At 36.4% G+C, this 19,120-nt stretch overlaps 2 protein-coding genes and 1 pseudogene across 2 annotated transcripts in view; 1 reads left to right on the forward strand and 2 right to left on the reverse strand.

Moving 5' to 3' along the window:
* LOC120779110 (kelch-like protein 17) overlaps nucleotides 1-19,120 on the reverse strand; it is a 420,616-nt gene that overhangs the window by 136,166 nt on the left and 265,330 nt on the right. The window lies entirely within an intron of this gene.
* On the forward strand, nucleotides 4,393-5,503 carry LOC120777130. Its single transcript, XM_040108275.1, has 3 exons — nucleotides 4,393-4,687; nucleotides 4,767-4,843; nucleotides 5,174-5,503. The coding sequence occupies exons 1-3, from the start codon at nucleotides 4,393-4,395 to the stop codon at nucleotides 5,447-5,449; spliced, it is 648 nt and encodes a 215-aa protein (XP_039964209.1). The 3' UTR covers nucleotides 5,450-5,503.
* LOC120777131 lies at nucleotides 5,701-11,246 on the reverse strand (annotated as a pseudogene).

Below are 19,120 nucleotides of genomic sequence, written 5' to 3' on the forward strand. Positions count from 1 at the left end.
TTTAGAGTCTCCAAGTAGTTCTGACGAATTTCGGATAAAGCGATAGTCTATAATCGAATGAATATTCTATTATTTTTGGTAACAGAGCTGAGTAATCTTGGTAGTTATTTTTTAGTTGGTTTGAGAGTCCTCAAGTAGTTGGAGTTACAGACCCTAATGATCTTGTAAGCATGATGCTTCTATCACTCATGTCCTTACTCATGTTTTTTGTTTTTCGATTTAATTGTTATTCGTTAGCCCAATTCCATTCCAAAGAGCTTCTTCGTCTTCTTTACTGGCGTAGACACCGCTTACGCCGTTATAGCCGAGCGCTCCAGTTGTTTCTTCTGTTTGCAATGTGGCGCCAATTAAGGCTACAAGCGAAGCCAGGTACTTCCCCACCTGGTTTCTCCAACGGAGTTAAGGTCTTTCTCTTCCCCTGCTTCCCACGGCGGGTACTGAACTGGTGAACAAATTGCTATAAATCCAGCGTCTTCGGGACTAAACTGTCTACCACGTGACGCTGATTCTACACTCCTGTAAACAAAAATATTCTCCTATAGTCTCGAACCTATAGAAGCGGTGTAATTTTACTTTTTTACTCAGCAGTATATCTCTATCAAGTTGAATAACCTATTTCGCGATCTAATTTTCTCGCTGAAATAAATTTTACTCTTGCTTCTTGTTACTTATTACTATTGCCTCCTGACAGATTTTTGAAGCGTGCTGCAGAACTGACAACTTATGATTGAACGTATACTATCTGTTCCGATAGTGTAGGTCCGATTAGCCTTGGGAACAAAACCTTTCTTGGTTTTTGCCCTCGCGGAATTCCAAAATATACAAATCTGAATATTCAAAGTGCCACTGACCTTACAAACTATTCTCGTTCACACTCATATATGTATATACTTAATCCGGCGAACGCATTTAACGGCTGGCTGGATTTACACTCAGTACACTTTGTTGCGATTTTTGTGCGGTTATACGAGTAAACAGCACCACTCATACAATATATAATATATGATGGACATATATATATGTATTTTTATGACAGAAAAGGGATATATATATTATACACATGTGCATACATATAAGTATATACCCTCACCCATGTACACTAAAAATATCCGCACGTCGGAAAAGCCCTTGTAAATTCTGCTGATAACTAATAAATAGTAGTGTGTGTTACGAATAATCATGCACACGCGCATATCCGCACCGACGAAAGCCGATTCGTATACATATACAACCACACAAACTCCTTTATACAAGCATGCAAGCTCTCCAAAAATTAATGTTGGTGAACGACGTGTGTGTGCCTCTATTCCCACCCGGTGCATTCTGTTGTCCTTGTGGCTGCCACAATTAGCGTAGCAACAAAAATGTAAGGATTTGCTTCCATGAATTGAGTTAAGTCGATAGTTTTTATACCCTGAACTGGTTAAATTAAGTTTGCGAAAAAGTTTGTTATACCCAGAAAGAAACTTCGTAGATTCGCTAAGCGAGCGAATTCGAGAGCGCCTACTTGTACATTGGGCCAACCTGGCTAATCAAAATCAAATCTTTATATGGAAAACTTTTTTAGATGATAATATATTTTTTCAAAATTAGCGTAGACTATTATCTAAGACTATATTGGAATATTCGTAGATATTGTTCAAATCAGACCAGTATAGCAAAGAGCTGCTTTACAAACTGGCTGACCAAAGTGAAGTTCTAGTATGGAAAACTCTTTTATTTCATAATAGATCTTCAAGAAATTTGGCATAGCTTGTTGTTCCCGGCAGCGCTAAAATCTCTGGTAATATTGTTTGGATCGGACACTACAGCATATACATAGGTACCTTACAAACTGAACGCTCAAAATCAAGCTAAATATCCTTTTGAACGCAATATACCATAAGAAATACACCTTTGTAGGGTATTATAGCCTCGGTGCAACCTTAGTTTACTTGAAGACTCGCTTGAAGGCGCTTAGCGGGTGCTTAGGCTATTGCGTGGTGTGTGTGCTAAGTAGAGTATAATCTAGACAAGCAGTCTAACGCTGACGCCGCTCACTTAAGTTGACACAGATTTAAGGAGAATTTTACTAATAGTACTAGACATATTATGTACATATATAGACACAAACACGCACATTTATGTACATATGTATATATATGATTATGATGAAATATACATAGAAGCGTATAAACATAAGAAAAACTAAGCTTGAGTTAATATACTATATATTTAATTGTTTGTACGTGCATACCCAAACTGCAGTTGTTGTTGGTGTCATGGTTATACATTCGCATTTTTCCTGCCACCCATACGCATAGCCAAGCAGCTAACTTTATAGTTTATAAGGATCATAGTTATGTTTAATCAACTGGAAATTGGTTATTGCCTGCAAATTTGTTGTTATTATTGTTGTTTTTGTTATTTCTATGCTGTTGCTGTGCGCATAAATCTGTGGTCTACATTATGCTAATGTTATGGCGACTTGTTGTGCACAAGTTGTGCCGAAAATCAGTTATGAGCTTGATAATGTCATAACCGTTGCGGCAGTAAGGCCTCTAATGCAGGACAACCAACAGAAAGGATGCAAAGAAAATAATCTAAGAAAATATTAAGACAAAAAAGTCGCTAGAGATCGCTCATGGACAGCTATAGGTGGTCCATTGTGAAGCCATAGGAATGAAGAACTCCTGTTTTCGCTCAAACGTGGGACACTCAAGAAGGAAGTGTTGAGTTTTTTCCACCTCGCCTTCTTCCATAGAACTTCTTCAGATGGCATCTGGTAAGATTCCCAGCCTTAAAGCATAGACTCAATGACGGCAATGAACTGCTAAAACTCCCACACCTAGGGAGAAGCCAGCCTTACCGAGAGCAAAGATATTATTAGATCTATTGCTATCGATCTTGGGCCAAGAAGACTTTGCTGCAGCGTATATACAGATGGTGACCCAGAGATGAGAACGCTTCCGTGAAGCTCACCTATCTAGTAGTAGAACACAAGAAGATACCGGAGCACCGCCCTGCTCCCTTCTACTGATAGCGGTTCTAGGGTACTCTCTTTGCTAGCTCATCAGCTTTACAATTGCCTGCGAATCCGCTGTGGCCTGGCGCCCATAAAAGTTTTATCACAAAGAAACACGATGCTATTGATAACACGGTTGGGCAAACCTTGACCAATGCACTGTTAATGAGTTCAAGGCTAATATCTCTGCCCTACCTTCTGAGTTGATGGTCACTTCTCTGAAGGAGGCTGGACTCCGAAGCAGTAAATCTACTGCTACCTTGCTGCAACTTATGCTTGAAAAACGCTGCACTCGACATATCCTCATTTAGGAATGCAGATTTTTTGAGTGACGTTAAGTGCCATGGTTGAATTGGACTTTAGTGCATGACATATACTGATCAGCCTAAGAGTTGAACGCTTTCGAGTTTTTTGCAAGTGTTGTATTTTCTAGAGCCCTCCACCACATAAAGACTCGATTTAATGCGCTTGACTATGGTGTCTTAGAGCCAGAGAACCACTTTCGGTGAGAGACCCCACCTTTTGCTAATGACTTCTCCACATCAGTATAAGGCAACCGATGCCTTATTTCCTCGCTCTGTTCCATATTTGGCTTCCTTGAAAACATCTAATCAAGGATGAGCTTTATATTTTTCACTGTATCCGCCGGTTGCAGACAGGTGTCCCCCACTTGCAACAGCAGGATCTTCTATCTTCTAGTAAATAAATAAAACCATTTTGGTTTTATTTGGGGTTGATGGCGACTTTCGACTGCGCAATTTATTACGATGCTTAGATACCCTTGTGTAAACTAGTACACGCTACTCAGGAACTTTAAGGAGATGAAGAAATTTTCTCCGAAACGGCTGGACCAATCGACTTAAATTTTCGGACTAACTGCATGGTTATATTTTCACAGATATCTTCCTGGACATCGATTACATAAGGTCCATACAGAATTTTTTGAGAAGCTCATTCGCTACAACTGACCACATGTGTTGTGACAGAATACCCACCTTCAAAATGAATAAGACTCTCGCCACTATCCATAGGATAGATATGTACATAGTTAAGTACTAGAGCTGTTTATACATACTGCATTATGTCTGGAAAAATACCTTTCACACAAGGGATTTAAAATTTTCGAAGCCGTTTCTAACCGCTTAAGGGCCGTTTTCTTATGTAAGCAATAAAGTTCCCTTTACTAACTGGGAGGATAAATTGTTCCTCACTTAAAAGCGCAATTTAAGTCATTTCGTTTTCTCATCTTGCCTGTAAAAATATATTTGTTATTTCGAAATTATGACAAGGCCAAAATTAAAATCCAACAATTGCCTATAAAATTGGCATGTACGCAATGTCTTGCAAGCAAAACGTAAACAAAATCAGCTGTTAATTAAAAAGTTATGATGGAAAGCCCACTGCTAAAAAGAAAAACAGGAAAGAACTTCACTCGCCAAGAAGAGGATGCATTAGTGGAGTTGGTGGATGAACAACGACATGTTCTGGAGAATAAAAGATCCGATGCTGTCACATGGAAACAGAAAGAGGAGGGTCCTTTCCCCATATTCGGAGTTGGATCGTGTCCAGTAATTGTTTTGAAGCGCTGCCGAAGGTCTTCCGACTGCACTGATGAACACACCTGTGATACAGCGGCACTTGCAAAACTCTTTATACTGGCGATACAGTGGTACTGGCAAAACTGTTGGCACTAGCTACGTGCCAAAATACACTGCATTCTCTTAAATATGAATGTTTTCAAAATAAATGTTTTTTATTATAGTTGATACTAGTACTCCGGAAAGGGAAAAATTCATTGTCCACACTGAGGATATAACTGATGCCGACGAGCTCAACCAGGCAAGTATATATGTATTTTAATGTTTATGAATTCGCTAACATTTCATATAGTTCATTCTTTTACATACTTATGTATGTAAGTAATAAAAATTACATTTTTAAATTTTGTACAAAGTTTGAAGTTTTAATTTATATTGTTTGTTGAAGAATGATTAATATTTAGATAAAACACATTGTGATTGAATTTTGCAAAAAAATGACTGTATATATTTGGAATACTTATACATATGTACATATGAACATATACAGCTGAGGTCACATAATTTACACTACTTGTATTTTTACGGTATTCATATAGTGTAAGTTATGTTTAATAATATAATTTCATAGGAAAATGTGAAGAACGTTGATCACGAAGAAGAACAGTGGTCTTCTTGGACACCTAACGCACTGAGAAGTAAAAAAACGTCCAAACTTTTGATTGACTGTCCTGGCACCCGCAAGAGAAATTTGGAGGAAGAAAAAATTAAGTTGACAGTTTTACAACAACAATTTTATGCAGATGAAAATACCCGGGCTCAGGAAAAACATGAGCAAGAATTAATTGCGCTTAAATTGGAAAATGAGCTAATGCAATTAGAAATCTTAAAAAAAAAACCAAATTAGATTCAAATAAGAATGCACCTTAAGCAGTTGCGGTACTCTTGTTTATTTTTAATACTTTTTTCCATATAACGTGTAAGCAAAATTAGTTTCGTCATTGTTTGAGAAGTGGAATGTTTGTGTTGAAGTTTGGCTTCACTTTATTTTTAAGTTTGCAATGAAATTTTTTCTTTGGTTTTTTAATAAATACGTGCATTTAATTAAACTTTAAATTGAATGACTTTTTATTTAAAAATGGAAATTAGAAATATACTTCTATGCCCATATACGGTTAGGACTCCATTTAGGTATATCTTTCCTTTTGTATGATTCTTTTATAATTTGAAACGCAAACATAAACACATGTACATCCAAAAACGTATTATATTACAGGAATGCGTGACTATTTCAAAATATTCACTCACCGAGCAAAATAGTCTTGTATTAGTCGGTTTCTTGCAACAGAGTTAGAATTTATCTCGATGGAATTATTTTCGTCAGCATCTTCTGGAATTTCCGGTATAATCAGTTCATCCATCGGAGGAAGTGGGTCTTTTGATAGTCTTGCGATATTGTGCAGGACACCACATGCCACTATAATAGCCATTATGGTGTTCATTGATGTTCGCAGTCCCATCGACAATACAGGAAATCGTCTTTTCCATACGCCAAAGCATATCTCAATTGCATTGCGCGTGCGAATTTGCGACTCATTATAAAGTCTTTCCGGTGCATTTGATGGACTTATTAATGGAGTCATCATGTAATTAGTGTGCTTGTAGCCACTATCACCAAGGATGAAATAATTACTGAAATGGCCTTCCTCCATACAAAACTTCCGACGGCTATTGCGAAAAATATTGTAATCGTGTGCAGAACCAGGCCACCTTACGACCAAATCCAACAACATCAAATTTGCGTTGCACATTGCTTGAACGTTTAGCGAGAAGTATCCTTTTCTATTTTGAAAAATCTCTGCATTGCTACCATCGGGTGATTATTTTCGGATGTGAGTACAATCAATGGAGGAGGGAGGATGGAGTCATGTGTAGAAGTTCACGCAAGTGAGGAAAGTTCTCTGATCGCCATTCACTTGGGAGTGGCCAGAAACGATTCTTTTACACATGGCTCAAGCAGCTCACTACTTCCGGTCTTTGACCAAGTATCCTCTGGCTAGCCTAAGAACATCCGTTCGAAGGTGAGCTAATGTGAGAAGGCGAAACATTCCCAACATAGGGTTGTGCGCTGGGCTTGGGACCCGCCACGTAAAAAACAATACCAATGAAAAAGAAAACACAGCCTCGGATGAGAGACCCCCCTTTTGATGACGACCATGGCAAACGGAATAAGGACTACGATTTGAGGGCATGCACCTGGAATGTCCGGACCCTTAATTGGGAAGGTGCCGCTGCCCAGCTGGTTGATGTCCTCGCAAAAATAAAGGCTGACATCACCGCCGTCCAAGAAATGCGATGGACGGGACATGGACAGAGACGAGTAGGTCCTTGTGACATTTACTACAGTGGCCATATAAAGGAGCGCAAGTTTGGTGTTGGATTCGTGGTGGGAGAGAGACTCCGTCGCCGAGTACTATCATTCACTCCGGTGAATGAACGTCTAGCCACAATCCGCATCAAAGCGAGGTTCTTCAACATATCGCTGATTTGCTCCCTCGCCCCGACGGATGAGAAGGACGATGTGACCAAAGATGCCTTCTATGAGCGCTTGGAGCGCGCTTATGAGAGCTGCCCCGCCACGATGTCAAAATCGTGCTTGGCGACTTTAACGCCAGGGTGGGCAAAGAAGGTATATTTGGCACTACGGTCGGTAAATTCAGCCTCCACGACGAAACATCCCCAAATGGGTTGAGGCTGATTGACTTCGCCGGGGCCCGAAATATGGTTATCTTTAGTACTAGATTCCAGCATAAGAAGATTCATCAAGCTACCTGGCTGTCTCCGGATCGAAAAACTACCAACCAGATCGATCATCTTGTGATAGATGGAAGACACGTCTCCAGTGTTTTAGATGTGCGTGCGCTCCGAGTTCCTAACATCGACTCGGACCACTATCTTGTTGCAGCTAAGATTCGCACCCGCCTCTGTGCAGCAAAAAACGCACGCCAACAAACACAAGGAAAGTTTGACGTCGAGAAGCTGCAATCACAACAGACAGCCGAACGATTTTCTACTCAGGCTTGCACTCCTGCTCTCTGAGAGCACTCGTCAACAACTCGGTATAAGGGAACTGTGGGACGGCATTTCAAATTCCTTACGTACAGCTGCAACCGAAACCATTGGTTTTCGGAAAGAGCAAAAGAACAGCTGGTACGACGAAGAGTGCCGTGTCGCAGCGGAGAGAAACAGGCTGGATGGGATAGATACCGAGAGTTGAAGAGGGAAGCGAGACGCATTTGCAGACAGAAGAAGAAAGAGGCCGAAATGCGTGAGTACGAAGAGCTTGATAAGCTGGACGACAGGGGTAATGCTCGAAAATTCTACGAAAAATTGCGGCGGCTTACAGAAGGTTTCAAGACCGGAGCATACTCTTGTAGAACCCCCAAAGGTGATCTAGTCACTGATGCCCAGAGCATAGTTATATTATGGAGGGAACACTTCTCCAGCCTGCTGAATGGCAGTGAACGCACAACACCAGGAGAAAGAGAACCCGATTCCCCAATCGATGACGATGGAGCAGACGTTCCATTACCCGACCATGAAGAAGTTCGAATAGCACTTGCCCGCCTCAAGAACAACAAAGCGGCAGGGGCCGACGGACTACCGGCCGAGCTATTCAAACACGGCGGCAAAGAACTAATAGGGAGCATGCATCAGCTTCTTTGTAAAATATGGTCGGACGAAAGCATGCCCAACGATTGGAATTTAAGTGTGCTATGCCCAATCCATAAAAAAGGAGACCCCACAATCTGCGCCAACTACCGTGGGATTAGCCTCCTCAACATCGCATATAAGGTTCTATCGAGCGTATTGTGTGAAAGATTAAAGCCCACCGTCAACAAACTGATTGGACCTTATCAGTGTGGCTTCAGACCTGGAAAATCAACAACCGACCAGATATTCACCATGCGCCAAATTTTGGAAAAGACCCGTGAAAGAAGAATCGACACACCACCTCTTCGTCGATTTCAAAGCTGCTTTCGACAGTACGAAAAGGAGCTGCCTTTATGCCGCGATGTCTGAATTTGGTATCCCCGCAAAACTAATACGGCTGTGTAAACTGACGTTGAACAACACGAAAAGCTCCGTCAGGATCGGGAAGGACCTCTCCGAGCCGTTCGATACCAAACGAGGTTTCAGACAAGGCGACTCCCTATCGTGCGACTTCTTCAACCTGCTCCTGGAGAAAATAGTTCGAGCTGCAGAACTAAACAGAGAAGGTACCATCTTTTATAAGAGTGTACAGCTGCTGGCGTATGCCGACGACATTGATATCATCGGCCTCAACACCCGCGCCGTTAGTTCTGCTTTCTATAGGCTGGACAAGGAAGCACAGAAAATGGGTCTGGTAGTGAACGAGGGCAAAACGAAATATCTCCTGTCATCAAACAAACAGTCGTCGCACTCGCGACTTGGCTCTCACGTCACTGTTGACAGTCATAACTTTGAAGTTGTAGATAATTTCGTCTATTTAGGAACCAGCATTAACACCACTAATAATGTCAGCCTGGAAATCCAACGCAGGGTTGCTCTTGCCAACAGGTGCTACTTCGGACTGAGTAGGCAATTGAAAAGTAAAGTCCTCTCTCGACGAACAAAAGCTAAACTCTATAAGTCGCTCATAATTCCTGCTATATGGTGCAGAGGCTTGGGCGATGACAGCAACCGATGAGTCGACGTTACGAGTTTTCGAGAGAAAAATTCTGCGAAAGATGATGATGAAGAACGATGAGCTGTACGAGATATATGACGACATTGACATAGTTCAGCGAATTAAAAGACAGCGGCTACGCTGGCTAGGTCATGTTGTCCGGATGGATGAAAACACTCCAGCTCTGAAAGTATTCGACGCAGTACCCGCCGGGGGAAGCAGAGGAAGAGGAAGACCTCCACTCCGTTGGAAGGACCAAGTGGAGAAGGACCTGGTTTCGCTTGGAATATCCAATTGGCGCCACGCAGCGAAAAGAAGAAACGACTGGCGCGCTGTTGTTAACTCGGCTATAATCGCGTAAGCGGTGTCTACGCCAATTAAGAAGAAGAAAAAGAGTACAATCAATAGCTCCAATGACTTTGGGGAATTTAGCGATTTGGAAAAACCTTGCCACTGTCTGAGTAGAATCAGTGGGAAGTTTAACGAAGTCCTTGTATAAAGCGGCCAGAGCCAAAGACACTTCTTTTACTGCTCGACTTGCCGTAGATACGCTTACCCCACAAAAATCTCCTACTGTTATTAGGAAACTTCCGCTAGCATAGAATCTGAGTGATATCATTAGCTTCGTTTTTGGTGATATAGATATAATAGTACCTTGAACAAATAATCCCAATAGTTAGAATGTTTTTATACTCTCGCAACAATGTTGCTAAGGAGAGTATTATAGTTTTGTTCACATAACGGTTGTTTGTAAGTCCTAAAACTAAAAGAGTCAGATATTGAGTTATGTATACCAAAGTGATCAGGGTGACGAGTAGAGTTGAAATCCGGATGTCTGTTTGTCCGTGCAAGCTGCAACTTGAGTAAAAATTGAGATATCATGATGAAACTTGGTACACGTATTTCTTGCCTCCATAGGAAGGTAAAGTTCGCAGATGGGCAAAATCGGCCCACTGCCACGCCCACAATATGGCGAAAACCGAAAACCTATAAAGTGTCATAACTAAGCCATAAATAAAGATATTAAAGTGAAATTTGGCACAAAGCACTTGGCACTTGGCCCCGCCCCCTACTAAGTTTTTTGTACATATCTCCAAAACTACTATAGCTATGTCAACCAAACTGTATGGAATCGTTTCCTTCTGGCATTTCCATATACAGTTAAAAAATGGAAGAAATCGGATTATAACCACGCCCACCTCCCATACAAAGGTTATGTTGAAAATCACTAAAAGTGCGTTAACCGACTAACAAAAAACATCAGAAACACTAAATTTTACGGAAGAAATGACAGAAGGAAGCTGCACCCAGGCTTTTTTAAAAATTGAAAATGGGCGTGGCATCGCTCACTTATGGACCAAAACCATATCTCAGGAACTACTCCACCGAGTCCAATGAAATTCGGTATATAATATTTTCTTAACACCTTGATGACATGTACGAGATATGGGTGAAATCGGTTCACAACCACGCCTTCTTCCAATGTAACGCTATTTTGAATTCCATCTGATGCCTTTTCTGTATAATATGAGTATATACATTAGGAACCAATGATGATAGCGGAATAAAACTTTACAAAAATACGGTATTTGAAAAATATGTAAATGACGGATTATGAAATCTCGATTATCACTTTATCATGCGAGAGTATAAAATGTTCGGTGACACCCGAACTTAGTCCTTCCTTACTTGTTTAAGTTGATATTGTTGTGTACTAACTCACTTTTTTGTAAAAGGCTCCAAAGCGTTACAAATTTTATTTAAAACGAAGCGAAAAGTTGGTTTGGATAATCGAAACCTCTTGATGAACTCATTGTCATCATAGCTATCTGAATAATCCGGCCGACAGCGATACTTCCTACGAGATGCAGCTAGTTGCTCCGAGCCTTCAAACATTTCTTCCAGCCAATTAATATATAATGCACGTTGTGTCGACATAGTGTAATTTAAATTAAAATTTTTTGTTTGTATCAAAAAGCAAAATAAATAACAGCTGTTCAATTTTTGTAAATAAACAAAAAACTTTAGTTGGCAATGCTTAATTTAAAGCTGGCTACAAATTTTTAAAGGTTACATCAGGAGAGCAGCAATTTATCGATACAATAACTTAATTCGCGAATGAGAAAGCGAAAATGCGTTTATCGAGGCGATAAAGTGGCCGGTAATTTAAAGGTCAGACTAGAAAACGGCCCTAAGAGTAATGTGCTGGGGCAATTCCAGCTTCGCAGGTTCGTTCCCCGCGGATATTCATTGGTTTTGATAAGCTTCAGTACCTTGGAGGACAGATATGTTGAATTTATATATTTAGAATTTATAAACCTTTTCTTTTTAAAACGAAGACCGGTAATAGGTTAAAAAAATTAAGGTATGATTAGTCTCGAAAACAAGATTTTTTCTAAATGCTTTTCGAAAGAGGAGAATGATTATTGTTACGAACGATCTGGCAGTATGACTCACGTAATCCTCGTAAGTCCTACTTGCTTACGCATGATCTAACGTGGCGCGTTCTGATTGGTCTAATAATCAAAGCGGGAGCACTTATTTTAAGTCCTACTTGCTTACGCATGAACTGACGTTGCGCATTCTGATTGGTCCAATTGGGAAATCGGGAGCAATTAGTCTATTTAGCAAAGTAGGCAATGGGAAAAACGATCATACCGTTGGTAACGTTCAGAGGGTGCAGTTGAGACTAAATCTTTAATTAAGACTTTATTTAACCTATTATTTAACATTTGATTTAACATTTGAATTCGATATTAAATATTATTTCAATTAAATGCAAAAAAATGTACTCGCATTTTTTATTAACATCTTAAAAAATTTATTCCACCCTCATCGCGCACTGCATTTATCGTAAATTATAATGTCGCGCGAGTTATGTGTACACTATCATCCCAACCAGACACCACACAACAAAATACTATAAATTGGACAAAATAAAAGATTAAAGAAAAACAAGTAAACATTACAAAAAATATAAGATAACAAGTAGAGATAAAGAACATAATGCAAATGTATACAAACATGTTTTGGTCCTTATGTTTGACTATAATGATAACCCAAACATTATCGGGTAAACCCAACAGTCATGTTTGTTTGCATTCAATAGAAAATAAGATTACATTTTACAAATATTGTATTCATAATGCCAAAGCCTACAAACATGTTTTGGTCCTTATGTTTGACTATAATGATAACCCAAACATTATCGGGTAAACCCAACAGTCATGTTTGTTTGCATTCAATAGAAAATAAGATTACATTTTACAAATATTGTATTTCATAAGAAAATAAACAAAACAAAGAAATAGATTAAGAAAATTGTAATCACTTTAGTAGTTATATAAGCAGAACATAACTTGAAACATTAGAGAATAAAATATAATGTCATAGAAACAACATCATTGGCATTTTTATTCCTCCGCTCGAACAAACCTAAAACTGGCGCAGTCGGTAAAACAAACTTCTAAGAGTTGAGCGATACTAAAAACTGAAGTTTTGCAAGTTTCGTAAGCTTTAGCAACGAGGAAGCAAATCTTAAGATTAGCTCCCATTTTAAAAAGATCTCTTATATATACTATAAATATATAAGTCGGTCGGCACAAGATAATGAAGTTTAAGAAATTTAAGTTTCTACACAAGTTATCTGGAACGTCGGGAGGAGCGACTCGAGGACTACAATTTGTGAAGGCGAAGAATAGCTTCATTCACGCCCATCAACATTACCAGGAAGAGTGGGATTAAAGATTAATGCCACACACAGAAGACGCAGAAAGAGCGAAGTGCACCATACAAAGCAACAACAACAAGTTCAGTTGTAATAAAGAGGATACATCAGCAATGAATCAGGCGAGGCAGCAACCACTTCAGATGACAGGATCGCAAATTTTTGAAGGAAGCTTCAAGAATCATGGACTTTGACGGCAGAGATTTATCATCATTCATCAGGGAAGTTGACACTGATCATACTTCCTTTATTCAGCCCCAACCTATCAATGTTGGAATTTGTAACGCAGCGACACGTCAAAACAAAAATTAAGGAGAAGCAGCAAAAGTGTCATCCGGCCTTTGGGACCTACACCAACATGGCAGCAAATGAGAGAAAAGAACTCATAAAAATTTTTGGAGTAAAGGAGTCATTACCACACCCTTTACAATCAGGCGATTATTACTACTGAAACTATAACGTAAGTCAATATTTCCAGAATTTAAAAGATATTTTAGATAAACTAAATTTAAAACATGAATTCGATAGGATAAAGCCTATAGAATTTTCCCCAATTAACAACGAAAGTTTAATTCTAAAAACATTTTTAAATGGGATACACTAACTTAAGCAGTGTAGTGATTAGTAGAAATATAAGCACCATTAGAGAGGCTTTTAGCGTTCTTCCAAAGAGACAGGTTTGCTAATAAATTTGATAAAGACAAAACAATTATAAAAGAAATAATTATAGAAATTTTTCAAATAGAAATTCTTTGTCCTCACAATTTTGGCAATTTCAATAATAACCAGTATATACAAAATTCCAATAATTTTCAATTTGGACAAAAATCAGCCGAGAAAATTTCATGTAATTCTAGCAAAATGACAATTATCAACAATTTAGCTTTGGACAAAAATAGGCAAAATAATTCACAACAATCTAGAAGATATAATTCAGTCCAAAGGAGATAAAACCCCCAGACCGATGGAAATAGATCACGTTCAAGAACAAGCAAATTTTCGGTTGCCAGCCCAAAACAATCGTTACCGATAATAGAAGTGACCATAAAAATTCCAAAATTAAATGTCTTATTGACACAGGGTCTACAACATCATTATTGAAATATAATGTGTTAAAGATTATGAATACATTGAGCTTGATAAACCAATACACTTTAGCACCATTAAGGAATTTTTTCCCTAAATAAAGAGTTAGTCACCCCAGCCCCAAACAGATTCAATGAAAAAGAAGTTATATACATTGGAAACTAACCAACATAAAAATAAAAGCTTTGATGCAATAATAGGACAAAATGTTTTTAAAACCTATTAAAGCAATAATTAACTTAGAAAGAAGGTATGTAGAAATAAACAACTAAAATTAAATTTATAAACTCAAGCTGCCCTTACAATTACAGAAGATATTAATATACTTACAGAGATGTAAAGAGAATTTGCTAGATATTTTTATCAAATGGTGACATGAATGAAGAAAGAAAAAGCAAAAATTAGAATACATTCTAAAAGCAAATAGCTTGATTTATTTTCCAGAAGGTAAAACCTTTCTCATACTCATGAAAATTCAGCATGAAATAGTTACAAAAACAAGTAGACCAACTTATAATAAAATTTATAGATATCCCCAAAATCATGAAGAAGAAATTAGTAGACAGATGAACGAGATGTTGCGCCAAGGTGTAATTAAAAGAAGTAATTCCCGTTACAACTCGCCTCTTTGGATTGTACCGAAAAAGCAAAGACAATTCAATGAAGAAAAAAGATGGAGAATAGTTATTGACTACAGGAAGCTAAACAGAGTCACTATAGATGACAAATTTCCAATACCCCATATAGAAACAATACTCAGCAAACTTGGAAGAGCTCAGTATTTTACAACATTAGATCTTGCAAAAGAAACTTTCATCAAGTATTAATAAAGAAGAAGATAGACCAAAAACAGCTTTCTCTACACCCCAAGGACACTTTGAATTTATAAGAATGCCGTTCGGACTAAAGAATACCAGCAACTTTCAACGTTTAATGAATTCGAGTTCTTAGGGAATATATCAACAAGATATGTGTAGTTTATTTAGACGACATCTTAATTTTTAGTTCAAAGTATTGAAGAAGCATACCCAAAATATCACCAAAATATTTTCAGCATTAAGAAAACATAATTTAAAGATTCAGGTTTGAGATAAATACAAATTTTCGCGAAAACAACTGAATTTCTAGGTCACACTTTAACAACAGAAGGGATACAACCAAATTTAAGCAAAATCGAAAACATACAAAAACTAAAGTTGCCTACTACATCAAAGCAAATTAAATCATTCCTAGGTATAACAGGTTATTATAGAAGAATTTGTAAGAGGTTGCACGCTAAAGTAGCACATGGTTTAACAAAATATTTAAAAGGGATATTAAAATAAACACTCGCGATCCTCAGTACATATCATCCTTTGAAAACTTAAAAAATCTATTAGTAAGCCCACCAATGTGAAATATCAGACTTTAACAAAAAATTTGGCATTTCAACTGATGCAAGTGACTTTGCAATTGGCGCGCTATTAATCCAGGGCAGTCATCTTATAAGCTATGCTAGTCGAACACTTAACAAACACGAAAGAAGTTATTCCACTATAGAAAAAAAACTACTAGTTATTGTCTGGGCAGTGACATACTACGAGTATAGACCATACATTTACGGCAGAGCATTTGATCTCTTATCCGATCACCAACCACTTAAGTGGCTCCAAATAAAAAACAAGGGAAAAGACATTAGTTAAGATTGCAAGAGATGGTTAATTAAACTAAGAGTGAATACAATATTAATATAAATTTACGTGAAAAGAAAGGAAAGGAAAATAACGTAGCCGATTTTCTAAGGTAGAATAGATAGTAACACAGGCGAGATTCATTCATTGGAAGAGACAACATAAGCACAAATGCTACAATCCACTCTCAAAGAGGAGGAACTAAATGATCATTTTCAATTTTACATACTATTGTAAAATCGCTTCAATACACAAATCATTTTAACAAACAAAAGAAAATTATGGAATCTGAAGGAACTAGGAGCCTTTACGAAGAGAAAATTTTATTAGCGCAGAGATATAAAAATAATAATTTCATAGATCTTTGTCGTAAGCTTACATAAATAGTGGAAAAGTAGGTATTTTTTCTTATTTAACCGATAATCAGTACAATATAGTTCAGCAAAAGCTTATTCAAATATTTAATAGACATGTAAAGTTTTTTAGATGTGAATTCCATGCTAAAGAGATATGAAAAATGAAGAAACAAGTTTATAAACAAATTGCTCAATATCATAAAAAGTGAAACAGGCCATGCAGGTATTAACGAAAATTATGAAAAATTGAAAAAAACTAATATACTGGAAAAAATTTGAAAGTTTGATTCAAAAATATATAAATAATTGCGACGTTTGCAATAGAGCAAAATATGATAGAAACCTTTAAAACCAAAATTTCAATTAACAGAAAACACCATCAGATATAAATGAAATAGTTCACGCGGAATATATACATAAATAAAAATGTTACTTCCTTACTTTTATAGACAAATTTGCGAAATTTGCTATGGCATTTCAGCTAGAAGATAGAAACAGTATAACTATTATAGAAAAGCTTAGATTATTCTTTTTCTATCAAAGGGCAGAACAGAATGTTAATATTAGATAATGAATTCAACTCAATTAACATAAAAAGATTTTTTAGGAAAGAAGAAGAAATAGAAGTTCATTTTACAAAAACCAAACAGTCATACACAGGAATTCAGATATCGAGAAGATTTCATAATACTCTATCCGAAAGAATTAGAGTCCTAGAAATTGAAAAACCAAGCCTTTCGACAGCGGAAAAAGTATTTCAAAGCATAGAATGGTATAACAAATCTTATCATTCTACAATCAAAACCACACCTCTTGAGGTTATAAATGGAAAAACTGATAAAAAATTTGATTAAAGACACTATTCAGAAGACTAAAGAAAAATGCATAGGAAAACTGAATAGAAATAGAGAAGAGTTTAATAACACTCAAAAAGAAGGTTACGTAAAAAGTTATAAAGCAGTTCGGCAAAAATACGAACCAAGATATAGAAAATTGCCATTAGATAATATTCACCCGACAAATATTAAACGTCTAATTAGTTTTTTAGGTCAAATACATCTTCAAAATAACATTGATGATAGCAATCGTAATAATTAAGCAATGCAACCAAACTGGGAAGTACTATGAAATACATACCGACAATGGATTACGCAGAAATTATCACCAACACTAAACAGATTGTTACATCATCTGACCTCGTAATTCACATAATTGACCCTCACTTGAAATTCTTTACATACTAAATAATATAACAAAATCTCATAAACATATTCACATTTACATTTACTACACCTATCTAATAGAAATTGAAATCTTGGAGGTAAAATCAAAACATTAATCCCAAGAAAAGATTTAGTAGAAAAAAGAGGGTTAATTAACGGTATAGGTTCTGTACATAAATTTCTATTTAGAACGATGGATGATGGAGATAGAATAGATATTGAAAATCACCTTAAGAAAGTAGATGAAAATTTACATAATTCAATTACAGCTCTCGACCACCAAATAAAAATTAATAATTTCTTTTCGAACACGTTTACAAAATTAAAACAAATTATTGAAGACAGAAAAGAAATAATTCTTTAGTGTATCAAAGAGAACAGACAAAATATTGATTCTTCATGAACAAACAATAAAGATAAACATTCTCAAAAGACGCAGTAAAGCCAGATTCAGGAAAACATTATTTCAGCAAAAATGGTATTTTCACCCCAAACATTTTAACAAATGAAAGAAATTTATAATTACAACATAGACCTCAACAAACTTCAATATATAAAATTATGCGCCTTGGGAATATAAAAGAAAATTTATTAGATGTTCGTAGTCAAAATCCCAAAAGAATTTCAATCAGGTACAATTAAAACTATTATTCCTATACCAAACACAGCAGGTAAAAGAAATAACAGCAGAAATCGAAAATGTTTTGAATACAAAAATGTCATATAAATTCGAAGAAGCTAAAACACTCAATGAACTACAAATTTCTAAACATTGCATCTACTTATTAAATTGTGAACTTATCAAAAATAGCATTACAGAAATTTTACAAATTGATGAAGAAACTATTTTAATAAAAAATGCAAATGGCATAGAACTAAACCAGAACTGCGACAACAGAAAAATTAAGTTGAAAAACACTACATTGATTTCATTATAATAACTTTGCACTATTAAGACCCTATACCAAACATTCTCAAATACTAAAATTTCATACAATCAGAGATTACAATATCCAAACTATGATACTCACAATTTCACTAACAAAATTACAATTAACGACCTTGTATTTAAAAACGAAGAAAATTTAAAAGAAATTAATGAATTAAAATATCACAAAAATATCTCTCATATTGGAATATCAATTTTAAGTATTATTGTGATTATAATAATAATTTTAATATCTTGTAAAATTAAAAAAATGAAAAACAATACTATTCAAACTCAGGAGAGTTTTCCATTAAGGGAGGAGGAGTTATGTGTACACTATCATCCCAGCAGACACCACACAACAAAATACTATAAATTGGACAAAATAAAAAGATTAAAAAGAAAAACAAGTAAACATTACAAAAAATATAAGATAACAAGTAGAGAAAATAAATGCAAATGTATACAAAATGTTTTGAATCATATGTTTGACTATATTGATAGCAAACATTATCAGGTAAACCCACAGTCATGTTTGTTTTTGCATTCAATAGAAAATAAGATTACATTTTACAAATATTGTATTCATAATGCAAATGCATACAAACATGTTTTGGTCCTTATGTTTGACTATAATGATAACCCAAACATTATCGGGTAAAACCCACAGTCATGTTTGTTTTATCATTCAATAGAAAATAAGATTACATTTACAAATATTGTATTTCATAAGAAAATAAACAAAACAAAAGAAATAGATTAAAAAGAAAATTATAATCACTTTGAAGTAGTTATATAAGCAGAACATAACTTGAAACATCAGAGAATAAAATATAATGTCATAGAAACAACATCATTGGCATTTTTATTCCTCCGC

Source organism: Bactrocera tryoni, chromosome 5, assembly GCF_016617805.1.
Source record: "Bactrocera tryoni isolate S06 chromosome 5, CSIRO_BtryS06_freeze2, whole genome shotgun sequence".
Classification (NCBI taxonomy): domain Eukaryota; kingdom Metazoa; phylum Arthropoda; class Insecta; order Diptera; family Tephritidae; genus Bactrocera; species Bactrocera tryoni.